The 13,218-nt window shown below is 40.8% G+C and overlaps 1 protein-coding gene across 1 annotated transcript in view; it reads left to right on the forward strand.

The window, feature by feature from the left end:
- Positions 1-13,218, forward strand: part of cast (calpastatin) — a 207,151-nt gene that overhangs the window by 86,485 nt on the left and 107,448 nt on the right. The window contains exon 6 of the mRNA XM_073067621.1: positions 6,761-6,835. Within this exon, the coding sequence (XP_072923722.1) occupies positions 6,761-6,835 (75 nt within the window). The remainder of the gene's footprint in view (positions 1-6,760; positions 6,836-13,218) is intronic.

Genomic DNA, 13,218 nt, shown 5'->3' on the forward strand with positions numbered 1-13,218 from the left:
ATGCAAGACATACCAGTTTCTGGAAATTTGAAACTCAGACAACATTCATGGAGAGAGAGAAGGCAAGTCAACATTTCGGATGAAGAAGGGGCATTGACCTGAGCATCATAACTCAGGTTTTTGTTCTCCACAATTGATGGCGGATATGCTGAGTTCTTGCAGCAGTTTCCTTTCTCATTTGAAGCTATGTCAGCTCTTCCTGTTGAAATTATTCTTGTACTACTTTCCCACTTCCATATTGCTGGAGCAGATTTCGGTACAACCAGGCGGTTCGCAGCCCAGGCATACGTTAACCAGTAATGAACTGTTGTTTGTGGAGCAGACCTTTGCATAACTCTCTGTAGAGACATTCCATGATTCATTCCTTGTTAACTGGAAAATCACACAGGAAATGCTGGAGGAACTCAGCAAGTCTGGCAGCGTCTGTGTAGGGCAATAAACAGTTGATGTTACAGTCTGAGACCCTTCATCTCCTTCCCCTCCCCCCATCTTCTTATTCTGGTTTCTGTCCCCTTCCATTCCAGTCCTGATAAAGGGTCTCAGCCGAAAATGTCGACTGTTTATTCCCCTTCGTAGAATATGCATGACTTGCTGAGTTCCTTCAACACTTTGTGTTTGTCCAAGCTCAAGTTCGAATGTAATTGTTACTGAGCTATGCAAGAATGCCCATGAATACAGCCAAACAAAACAGCGTTACTCCGGGGCAATGTGCAAAGCACAGTACCAACAGTCATATGCAGCACAAAGCACACATAGTACAAATGGGATAGCCAGCATACAAGTCAAGTACAGTCACTTTTATTGTCATTTTGACCATAACTGCTGGTACAGTACATAGTGAAAATGAGACAACAATTTTTCAGGACCATGGTGTTACATGACACAGTACAAAAACTAGACTGAACTACGGAAAAAACAACACAGAGAAAAAAAAACTACACTGGACTACAAACCTACGCAGGACTGCATAAAGTGCACAAAACAGTGCAGGCATTACAATAAATAATAAACAAGACAATAGGGCAGTAAGGTGTCAGTCCAGGCTCTGGGTATTGAGGAGTTTGATAGCTTGGGGGAAGAAACTGTTACATAGTCTGGTCGTGAGAGCCCGAATGCTTCGGTGCCTTTTCCCAGACGGCAGAAGGGAGAAGATAAAAAATTGATGTTCGACAAGAAATGGAGTCAATCATGGGCTCGCACCCTGTTTCCATGCTTCTAGGTCTCCAAACCATCTGTGGGAAGATGAATCTCAGTGTTGTATACAGCACACATACTTTGGTAATAAATATACTCTGAATCCTTTGAATATTTGAAGATATCAATATAAGATCGCCAGCACATGTATCAATCTAAGACAGCAACACATAGGAGATATCAAGGTCGTGGTTTTCAACTTCTGCAGAATTTCTTGTTGAAACACCAGAGTCGGAACTGGGATTTTCATAGTCTGCATCTCTAGCTACAATCATCTGGCCATTAGGGATAACTGGAGGGAGCTCCTTCCAAAAACAAGGTACCACTTCTTCTCCTGCTGTATGATCCCTTGCCTTCATGGACTGCAAGCTGGTGTGTCACTACAAGCAGTGTATCATGCCAGCTTTTCAGGTCATTGCTAGAACTTCATTATTTTGACAGTCAACTACTGAACTTGCAGATTTGCCCACATTTTGCCACAACACTGCAAGGTGCTTTAAAAAACACTATACGGATCTGTGACTCAGGAAGACCAAATATTAATCGCATCATTGGTTACTTTATATTGTCACTGGGCTGTACCACTACAAAGGTGGTGAATACAACCCAGTCCATCCCAGCAAAAGCCGTCCTCACCACCGAGCACATCTACAAGGAGCGCTGCACGAGAAAGCAGCATTGATCATCGTGAACCCCCAACATCCAGGCTATGATCTCTTCTTGATGCTGCCATCAAGTACAGGGTCCTTGGGTCCCACACCACCAGGCTCAGGAACAGTTATTACCTCTCAAACATGAGGCTTTCGTATCAGAGTGGATAACTGCACTTCACTCACCTCATCACTGAACTGATTCCACAACCTGTGGACTCACTTTCAAGGATTCTACAACTCATTCTCTCATTCTCATTCATTCATTCTCTCTCTCTCTCTCTCTCCTCCCCCCTCCCCCTCTCCCCTCTCTCTCTCTCTCCCCCTCCCCCTCTCCCTCTCCCCCTCTCCCCATCTCTCCTCTCTTCTCTCTCTCTTCCCTCCCTCTCCCTCTCCCTCTCCCTCTCCCTCTCCCTCTCCCTCTCCCTCTCCCTCTCCCTCTCCCTCTCCCTCTCCCTCTCCCTCTCCCTCTCCCTCTCCCTCTCCCCCTCTCCCTCTCTCCCTCTCTCCCTCTCCCCCTCTCCCCCTCTCCCTCTCCCTCTCCCTCTCCCTCTCCCTCCCCCTCTCCCTCTCCCCCTCTCTCTTTCCTCTCTTCTCTCTTCTGTCTCTCTCTCTCTTTTCTCTCTCCCCCTTTCTTTCTCACATTGGTTGTCAGGCTTGGTTTGTGTGTAGTTTTTCATTGATTCTATTTTTTTCTCTGTTCTACTGTGAATGCCAAAATGAATCTCAAGATAGTATATGGTGGTGACATATACATACCTTAATAATAAAGTTGCTTTGAATTTTGATGTTTGAATAGTTCTGTTGTATCTTGCAATGCAACTTACAAAGCTTCTCATGTCTGCCGCTTTCTGTATATTAACAACTCTGAACGTCACAGTTAAATGAAGGCATGAAACAAGGTGAAGAGGGGAACATAGCAACCCCAAGGAAATTAAGGAAGATGGAGGGTAGTAATAATTTTATATCCTCACGTTTGTTTGTACGCAGATGCTGATGGAATATTGCCTCAGATGACCAAACAGCCAGCTTGCTGCAGCATGATTTAAACTGAATTTCTGTACAGACTAGTCAACAAGCAGGGTCACCATGGTCTGCTCTAAGTGACATTCGTCTGTTTAGCTATGTGGCAGTCGTTGCTTCAAATTGGAAAATATGTTTCAGATTTGTAAATCTGTGGAAGTAATCCCACATCACAGAATTGAGCACCCAATCTAGAAGACTTTTGAGTGCGATACCAAAGCCTTTTCTGCGCTGTCTGTATTATTTAAATGAGATATTAAGCTCAGGGTCTCTTTGAAATAAACCCTGTGGAAATGTTCAAAGGGCACCCGAGTTGTTCTCATATTTTTGATAACGTTTATTATCACCTTAAAAAAAAATCTGATTGTACACTCTATGGCCAGTTTTTTAAGTATACTTGTACATGCTCGTTTATGCAAATATTTAATCAGCCAATCATGTGGCAGCCACTGAATGCGGAAAAGTATGCAGACATGGTCAAGAGGTTCAGTTGTTGTTCAGACCAAGTAGCAGAATGGGGAAGAAATGTGACCTAAGTGACTTTGACAGTGGAATGATTGTTGATGTCTGAAGCTGCTGATCTCCTAGGATTTCCAGGCACAACAGTCTCTAGAGTTTACAGAGAATGGTGCAAAAAATAAATATCCAGTGGACATCATTTCTGTAGGGGAAAAAAAAACCTTGTTAATAAAGCAGGTCAGAGGGGAATGGCCAGACTTATTCAAGCTGACAGGAAGGTAACACTAACTCAAATAACCACATGTTACAACAGTGATGAATTGACGAGCATCTCTGAACACACAACATGTCGCATCTTGAATTGGAAAAATAACCATAAGAGGTATAGCTCAAATGCCATCTATAAATTTGCTGATGATAGAACATGTGTTGGCAGAATCTCAGATGGAGATGAGAGGGGGTGCAGAGGCAAAACACACCAGCTAGTTGAGTGGTGTCATGGCAACAACCTTGCACTCAATGTCAGTAAGACCGAAGAGCTGATTGTGGACTTCAGGAAGGGTAAGCCAAGGGAGCACAAAACAATCCTCATAGAGGGATCAGAAGTGAGAGAGTGAGCAGTTTCAAGTTCCTGGGTGTCAAGATCTCTGAGGATCTAACCTGGTCCCAACATATCGATGCAGCTATAAAGAAGGCAAGACAGCGGCTTTATTTCCTTGGGAGTTTGAAGAGATTTGGTTTGTCACCAAAAACACTCGAAAACATCTACAGATGTACAACGGAGAGCATTCTGACAGGCTGTGTCACTGTCTAGTATAGAGGAGCTACGACATAGGATTGGAAGAAGCTACAGAACATTGTAAAATTAGTCAGCTCCAACGGGTACTAGCCTACGTAGTATTCAAGACATCTTCAAGGAGTGGTGCCTTAGAAAGGTGGCATCGATCATTAAAGACCTCCATCACCCTGCACATGCCCCCTTCTCATTGTTACCATCAGGTAGGAGATACAGAAGCCTGAAGGCACACACTCAGCGATTCAGGAACAGCTTCTTCCCCTCAGCCATCCGATTCCTAAATTGAACCCGTGAACATTACCTCACTTTTAAAAATATTATCTCTGTTTTGCACTATTTTAAATTTAACTATTTAATATACATACATATATACTTACTGTGATTGATTTACTTATTTAGTTTGTCTTCGTTATTATTGTGTATTGCATTGAATTGCTACTGCTAAGTTTACAAATTTCACAACAAATGCCGGTGATATTAAACCTGATCCTCATTCTGGATGGGCTGCAGCAGCAGAAGACCATGAACATACACTCAGTGGCGATTTTATGAGGTACAGGATTAACCTAATAATGTGGTCACTGAGTGCACTTCACATGGCTTTTTGCAACTTCTGCTTTTTGCAAATTAGTGACATATTTCATTATACAAGATACTGTTTTCCTGTGAGAAGCTGTGGGATGTCCTGAATGATTAGACATGCAGTATGACTCCAAGTTCACTTTTTACTAAATGCTGCCTAGTAATTCTGAAATCAGGCTTTTCATAATTCAGCCAATCAGCTGCTTTAACTGTGATTGGAGTGGGATGAAAGATTTTTTAGGGGCCTAAGTTGTTGCCATAGAAGTTTCTTTGATTTTGGCCTGCTGACATGCTAGACCTTAACTCAGAGAGCAGTCACCAGGATTCCTGTAAATTGTTCATAGGGAAAATAGGGTCAACATCCAGCCTACTTAAACTGGCGTTCATGCTAATCTTACACTTAGCAGCCGTTTTATTAGGTACACCTATACACCTGCTCATTAATGCAAATACCTAATCAGCCAATCCAATGGCAGTAACTCAATGTACAAAGGCATGCAGACATGGTCGAGAGGTTCATTTGTTCAGACCAAACATCAGGATGGGAAAAACATACGTATAATCTAAGAGACTTTGACCAGGGAATGATTGTTGGTGCCAGACAGGGTGATTTGATATCTCAGAAACTGCTGATCTCCTGGGACTTTCACTCACAACCATTTCCAGAGTTTACAGAGAGAATATACTGAAAACAGTAACTGAAGTAATCATGTGTTACAGCAGTGATATGCAGAAGCGCATCTCAATATGCACGTATGAAACTTTGAGTGGATGGGCGAATGCATCAGAAGTCCACAAACATAAACTTCGCAGCCACTTTACGGTGTAGTTCATGTACGTAATCAAGTGGCCACTGAGTGTAGATCACATTGTTGTTTGCTCATTGCAAATTAGTGCCACATTTCCTTATGCAAGATACTGTTTTCCTGAGAAAAGCTGTGGGATATCCTGAACGATTAGACATGCAATATGACTCAAAATTCAGTTTTTACTAAATGCTCCCTAGTAATTCTGAAATCAGGCTTTTCATAACTCAGCAGTTTACTTGGCTTTCTAACTCTCTCATTGGACTGGGATGAAAGATTAATTTGGCTCCAAAGTTGTTGCCATAGAAGTTTCTTTGGAATTGGCCTATTATTGTTGAGGCTCAATGTTCAGCCTACTTGAAATGGAATTCATGCCAATCTTATATGTTCAGATTGTGTCCATTACTGAGCAAAACATTGATGACATCACCATCCCAACAATAATGATTCATGCGACAGATTTGACTACAGCTTGCATTTCCACACACAATAAGTATACATCATTTGGGAATGGCTATTGTGGGACTGCACCTCGTATTTATCTTTTTGAACTTGAGATCATGAGAATGATGTTGAATTATGTAGAAATTCAAATAAAGATTGCTCCTTCAGCCCATTGAGTCTTCTCTGCCATTCCATGATGGCTGATTTGTAAACCCTCTTAGCCCCATTCTCCTGCCACCTTCTTGTAACCTTTGATGCCCTTACTAATCGAGAACCTATCAAACTCCACTTAAATATACTCAATGACCTGGCCTTCAGAGCCTTCTGTGGCAGATTCTGCACCTTCGGGCTAAAGGAATTCCTTCTCATCTCTGTTCTGAAAGGACACACCACAACACTTTCTTCTAAACTTCATTGAATACAGTCCCAGAGCCGTCAAACACTCAGGTCATGTCAGCAACATGAGAGGTAATGCTATACGTTCATAAGGCTTGATTACCTACCAAGACGAATTGGTCTTGAAACATGTGATTAATTGGAGGCATGGAGTGATTGAAAGAAGTAAATTAGTCCATTAGTCTATCATGTGCTATTTTTCCCAATAAGCTATACCTGTTGACAAGCTAAGTTTTGTTATCATCAAAGGATACCACATTGCAAGAGAGAGCAGGTAGAAGGGCCAAACAAGTAACTCCTGCAAGGGGCCAGTATATGCATGTTGGGCCGCATAGTCTCCTGTACTGTATGACTCTGTACTTGCAGGGTAGAATCTAAACATTTTGAACAAGAATTCTCCATTTTCTAAGGACACAAAGGAAAGAACACTTCCAGCAAAAGTGGCAGGCACTTCACTTCACAAAAACAATGACTCAAAGATTCAGGTACTGATGATTTTCAGATCTTTTTACCAATGTTCATTGTACTAGGATAAAAATAACTGCTTAAGTGAATGTAAAAAAAATGAGAAAATTATCTCCCAAATTAGCTTTTCAGCAATGTACGTGGAGTGATATCCAGTTGAAGATTGTTTATCTGCAGCTCAGTTACTTGATATTTCTGCATCCATTGTCTTGGCTGTGTTGGGAGTGTCTGTGCAATTGGATGGAGTCACCAATGTTTCATTACTTAACTTGATCCTGCATGTTTGAAAATATCGTCTCACATGTTGAAGTATTGGATTTGCAAAGGTTTATAAGATGCACAATGTCCTGTGGGTCAGGAAGGGAAGTTTTGACATGATTTACTCTAAAGTTTAATGGAATTGAGCTTGACGAGAGGTGTAATGTGGAGCGTGGAACTGAAAATCTATAGGAGTATCCAGTTAGACAGCAATTAGTCATTACTACAGTCCTAAATTCTGGCAAAACATATTTTTCACTCAAAATGAAAACACTGGTGCTGTGGAAAATACAGTGGGAACCACTGATCTAGAGTTATGAGAATGAATGGGTGATCTGTCTATTTGAATGCAAACATTGTAATTGTGTTTTTTGTGAATGTTTTTTGACACAAAGTTGCATTTCCAAAATTTCAGTCCACCAGAAAAGCTATTGTTTGCTGTGATTTTAAACTTGGACATGTCAAGTCCATTGCTGCGTTAAATAACCAAAAATAAGTATAACTTTAGGTTTCGCTACTGGTGAATTGGTCAATGAATGCAATTTTCAATCAACACCATTATTTCTATGGAACATGGAATAATACAGCAAAGAAACAGGTCAAATAAATTAGTAATCAAATGGCAAACTAAGCTAATCTCTTATGTCCAATGTCCTTATCTTTCCATTTTCTTCACATTCCTGTGCCTATCGAAATGTCTTTTTAAATCCCTAACGTATCTCACCATCCCAGGCACCCACCACTCTCTGTGTAAAGTACTTGCCCCTCACATCTCCTTTGAAATTACTCCCTCTCACCTTAAATGCATTCCCTTTTGTGCTGGATATTTCACCCTGGGGAAAAAGATGCTGTCTGCCTATTCTATCTATGCCTCTCATAATCTTATAAACTTCTATCAGATCTCCCCTCAGTCTCTACTGCTCTAGAGAAAACTACCGAAGTTTCATTATTTATATTTTTTATTAAGATACCTCATGGAATAGGCCCTCCCGGCCAAGCATGTGGCCGGTTAAACCTCTTCTGCACCCTCTCCAAAGCCTTGACATCCTTTCATTGATAGGGTGATCAGAACTGTATGCTGTACTCCACATGTGGTCTGACTAGAGTTTTATAAAGCTGCAGCATAACTTCCTGACTTTTGAACTCACTGCCTTGACTAATAAAGGCAAGCATGCCATATGCCTTCTTAACCACCCTGCCAACCTGTGTAGCCACTTTCAGGGAGGTATGAACTTGGACCCCAAAATCCCTCTGCTCATCAACACTGTTAAGGATCTTGCTCTGAACAACATAACTTCTCAAGAAGATCCAATAAAATAATAAGAAACAGAGAGATTTTAATGTGTTCAAAATTTTGAAACAATCTGAAAGGCAAAATTATATCTGTAAGCAATCGGGTTTGTGAGCGTTCACAGGTTTATATTAATCAGTAATTATAGGAATTAGGAAGAGAATTTTCGTTGCATATAATTTATGATGATTTATTTATTTAGAGATACAGTGCTGAATTGGCCCTTCTGGCCCTTCGAGTTGCTCTGCCAGCAAAACACTGATTTAACCCCAGCCTACTTGCAAGACAATTTACAATCACCAAGTAACCTAATAACTGGTAGGCCTTTGGACTGGGAGGAAACCAGAGCACCCAGAAAGCACTCACTCATCCCACGGGGATTGAACTCCAAACTCCTGACACCCCGATCTGTAATAGTGTTGCGCTAATTGCTACATTACTGTGGCTCCCACTTTGTTTTTTAGCTTCGTTTCCAAAAAGCCAAGTTTATACAGAAAGGTTTCATCCTTGAGCATGAACTACAGTATGAACAAATGGGCAACTTTGAACAGTATATTATTGTACAACAACACCCCTTCCACTCATAATCTGAGATGCAGTGGCTGTAAAACTGATAGAACCAAGTTTAGTGGGGACCCTGGAAAGGAAATTGGATATGTAGATGAAAAAGAATTTACAAAGAAAACCAGACCAAAAGGAAAGGGCACATAATTGCATCGCATTTTCAAATAACTAGCATGAGCAAAAAAGGCTGAATGGCCTTTTACTGTGGTATATGATTCTAATCCATCAGCCTAGCGATGGGATTAAGAATCAAGATAAATTGGTTTGATAATATGATGCTTGTATGAAGAAAATAATAAACGACCTAACGACTGGGGCGTAGTGAGATTGTATTTTTCACTATTGGATGTTGAGGTAACCAATTGCACACCTAGATAGCATCTTTCCTGAGAGTTGGACCATTTAGTACCTAGTTCCTGGTATCAGTTTTTCCTGTTGCCCACTGAATCTGTACAACCAAAAGGGCCGGTTATGGACTTGTCACTGTCCAGTCTTGCTCTAACTCCTCAGAAAACTAAGCAATCCTGCAGGACAGATCCAGAAAATGCCACCAGTCTGCCTTTCAGAGAGGACTTACTGCAGAAGCACTTAGAAGATGTAATGAAGATAATAAGAGAGATGAAAAGTCAGATTGTGAGTGAAGTGACCTTCATGATTGAAGAACAGATAAGCCGCCTAAAAGCAACCATTGTCAAGTCTTTGGAAAATGCAAGCCTTGAGCAGAAGCAAGCAGTAATTGCACCACTGAAAATGGTATCAGAGATTGAGGTGAGTCATTACTACCCGAGGAGCATTGCTGGTGGATGAGCAAGGGTTTAACTGCACTTTGAGGCAATATCTGCAGTACCCTGAATCATACTCTCTTATCTTGAAAAGTAATATTTTAGTAAATTGCAGGAATTTTGCAGAAGAATGTGATTAAGTTGGTGAGGTAAATCAAACAGTTCATTTGGTGATAGGCGAAGAATTTGAAAGCTTTATGCTAAACCTACTTCAGATTTTCTTTGTTGAGTATGAAATGTTTTGGAATGTGTTACTAGGTGATTTATTTTATGTCAATCTTTAATGGGTTCAATGGAAAACATATACCTGCCTACTGAATTAATGAAGAGAAGAAAGACAATATACTAGGTTTTCTCTGGTCCTGTGGAAAACCACGAAGCATTGATTTTAACCTGGATTGTACTATGAGGAGTAGCTTTGCTAAATAAGCTTTAAAATGTAAAATATTTTGCCAATAATTTAAACTTATTGTAGTTTTTAGTTCCAACTAATGGAAACTATGATTCTGGCACTGTAAGATCCTAACTGAGTTGATTAGTCAGTCTCCCTCTAAAAAATGGGATTTAAAAAAGGCCAGTCCCAAATCCTTGCAAAACACAGTGTCCAACAAAGTTGACTCAGGACATGCCGGCTGGAATTCTTGAACTAGTTTAGGAACACTGTATTAATCTGGTTTTGAGCTGCCAAAAGTTGACGGGGCAGTGCTGCAGGAGGGAGGAGTAGGGCAGAGAGAAATGCAGCTGAATTTGAACAGGAGGATCAACAGAACAAACAATTGGAGGAATCTGGCTTTACCATCAATTCTGACCCTCCCACAAAGAACTTGCCTATTGAATGGACTGTTGTGGGTAATGTGTGAAGAGTGGTGGACTATCAAGTGTAATGGTTGAAAAGAAGTTGCGTTGAAACAATATCGGACCAAATCTCGCAGAGGATGATGGCTATATTTTTCCCCGACTTCAATGAGCTGGAAGTGTAAGTGAATACTAGCAACATGACAGCAGTGGGCCATCTGAGGTTGCATTGGGCAATGGGACCTCTGGTGAGATTTAAGCATTAAGAAAGATTGGATAGGGAGGAGGAGAAAGGGGATGATAAAGGATCTGATCAGATATAAAGAAAGAAAGTGGGAGAAATTAATAGGTTATAAATAAATGTTAAGAAAGAGAGGGATCAGGAAAATGAACTGTGGAAGGTGTTTTAAATGTAATTTTTTAACACTAGGGAGTTTGCAAATATTGGAAATCTTGAGCAATAAACACAAAATGCTAGAGGAACTCAGCAGGTCAGGCAGCATCTACGGAGGAGAATAAGCAGTCCATATTTCTGGCCAAGACCGTATGTCAGGACAGCAAAGGAAGGGGGGAAGAATCCAGAATAAGAAGGTAGGAGAGGAGTACAAGCTGGCGGGGGATAGCTGAAGCCAGGTGAGGGGGAAGGTTTGTGAGTGGAGTGAGGATGAGGTAAGAACCTGGGAGGTACTAGGGAGAAGAGGTAAAAGGCTAAGGAAGCAGGAATCTGATAGGAGAGGACAGTGGACCTTGGAAGAAAGAGAAGGAGGAGGGAAACCACAGAGAGATGATGGGCCAGTGAGGAAAAGAGATGGGGTACAAGGGCAACCAGAATGGGGAATGGAAAAAAGATATTTTAGATATATCCATGTACAATTTGTTGCATGGGTAAATGAGTTTACATATTAATTGTTTCTGTTCTGGGCCAGAGTTGTAAATGGTAATTACCAAATCTTGCTTTCTGTTGTGAGCTTACAGAGGATTCTGCAGGTGAGATCTTGTTTGAGCACAACAAAATGTGGTCACAAATATCTCTCAGTCCATTCAAATGGCTGATCATTTTCTGCATTAAAGATACAATGGCTTGTGTGATTCACTGTCACTTTCCAGCATGGTTCTTCACAGCATTGATTATAAATGAGACCTTCTCTTAACACAGCCTTTCACGAGCTCATATAGAATGTGCTAGCAAGATCACCAGGAAAGCAGCATCGTTAAACTGAATCTAATGACTGCTTTACATTTCACTATAGAAAGCATATATGTATAAAATGCAGTTGTGCATGGCATTGTCTAGTGGTTTTTTCTTATATAAGAAGACGGTTGACTTCTGTAAAATAATCTTTCATAATTACTGATAATGAGAGCAGCTTCTTTAAGCTGAAATTTGATGCAATAAAGTGGATGGCATTGTCCTGTAAATTAGTTCCTAACTTTGAATTTATCCCAAAGTAGTTGGATTTTTTTTGGTATCCTTTTCATGGCTGCAAGGATTGTAAATGATGTTCAGTGCCTTGTGGGTATAACTGTACACGACAAGTCTACCTTCAGTTCCCACTGAATCGGAAGTCTCGGGCTGCAGGATTTGCTTTGTATCCAAAGTGGAGACGTATCACTGGTGCTTTGGTTTTGAGCTGAATTGACCCAAGGTGCTGGGCCAGTTGAAAAGGGAATGATCTTATTCTGTGTATGCATCAGGTGCTGACAGTAGGCAAAAAAATGTAAGAAGTTTACACTTACTTCTTGCAGTTAAAACTTTAGGATCTGGGCATGAAACTGGTACAAAACTAATCATTTAGAGGCATATCTAAAGATGTAGACATCTGACTTATTCGGTTGGCATTACAGATAAAACAATCTTTTGTTAGATGATGAACATATTCAGCAATTTATTTTGTCACGAAATAATTAATTTATTCCCTCTGCGATGAATGATTAGGGGTTGTAATACAGTACCAAGGACAGGTGTGGGTGCAGGTTCAAAAAGGAGTATGTGAACTTGCAGAGATGCAGAGCAAGGGCAGGCAAGCAGAACTATCTGGATTAGTCTTACAAATGGCCTAGGATAATCCTGATGATGGTTATTTGTTAAAATGTCAGCAGCATTTCTGAAAGCAGGAAGTTACTGCAGGCTCAATGTGCACTGTGGGATTCGTACAATTACAAAAACATACTTAAGATTTATCTACTAATTTATGAGAAAAGAAGGATTTAAAAGTAGAAGAGATGTTGAAGCATTACATAATAGTAACACCTAACTCCATCAAATTGAAATCTCTCAGTCAATGGGCGGGGAGGGCGGGGAGCAATAGGCTTGTTGCGCCATACAGTTATGTCATGCCTAATCTGCTCCACAGCTCCATGGACCTGCCTTATCTCAACTGGCTCTGATAACTATAAAATAATCTATAAACTTGGAGCTTCCTCTTTGACCCAAAAACTGCAGCACTGGGGTAGAAGAAAGTTTCCGATAGGACTAGGATTTGTCATCTCGGTCTACTATGGTTTGCCTTTTACATTGATGATTTGGAAGAGGGGACTGAGTGTAGCGTAGCAAAATTTGCTGATGACACTAAACTGAGTGGAAAAGCAAATTGTACAGAGGATGTGGAGAGTCTGCAGAGGGATATAGATAGGTTAAGTGAGTGGGCCAAGGTCTGGCAGATGGAATACAACGTTGGTAAATGCGAGATCATCCACTTTGGAAGGGATAATA

This window comes from Hemitrygon akajei, chromosome 2, assembly GCF_048418815.1.
Source record: "Hemitrygon akajei chromosome 2, sHemAka1.3, whole genome shotgun sequence".
NCBI lineage: Eukaryota > Metazoa > Chordata > Chondrichthyes > Myliobatiformes > Dasyatidae > Hemitrygon > Hemitrygon akajei.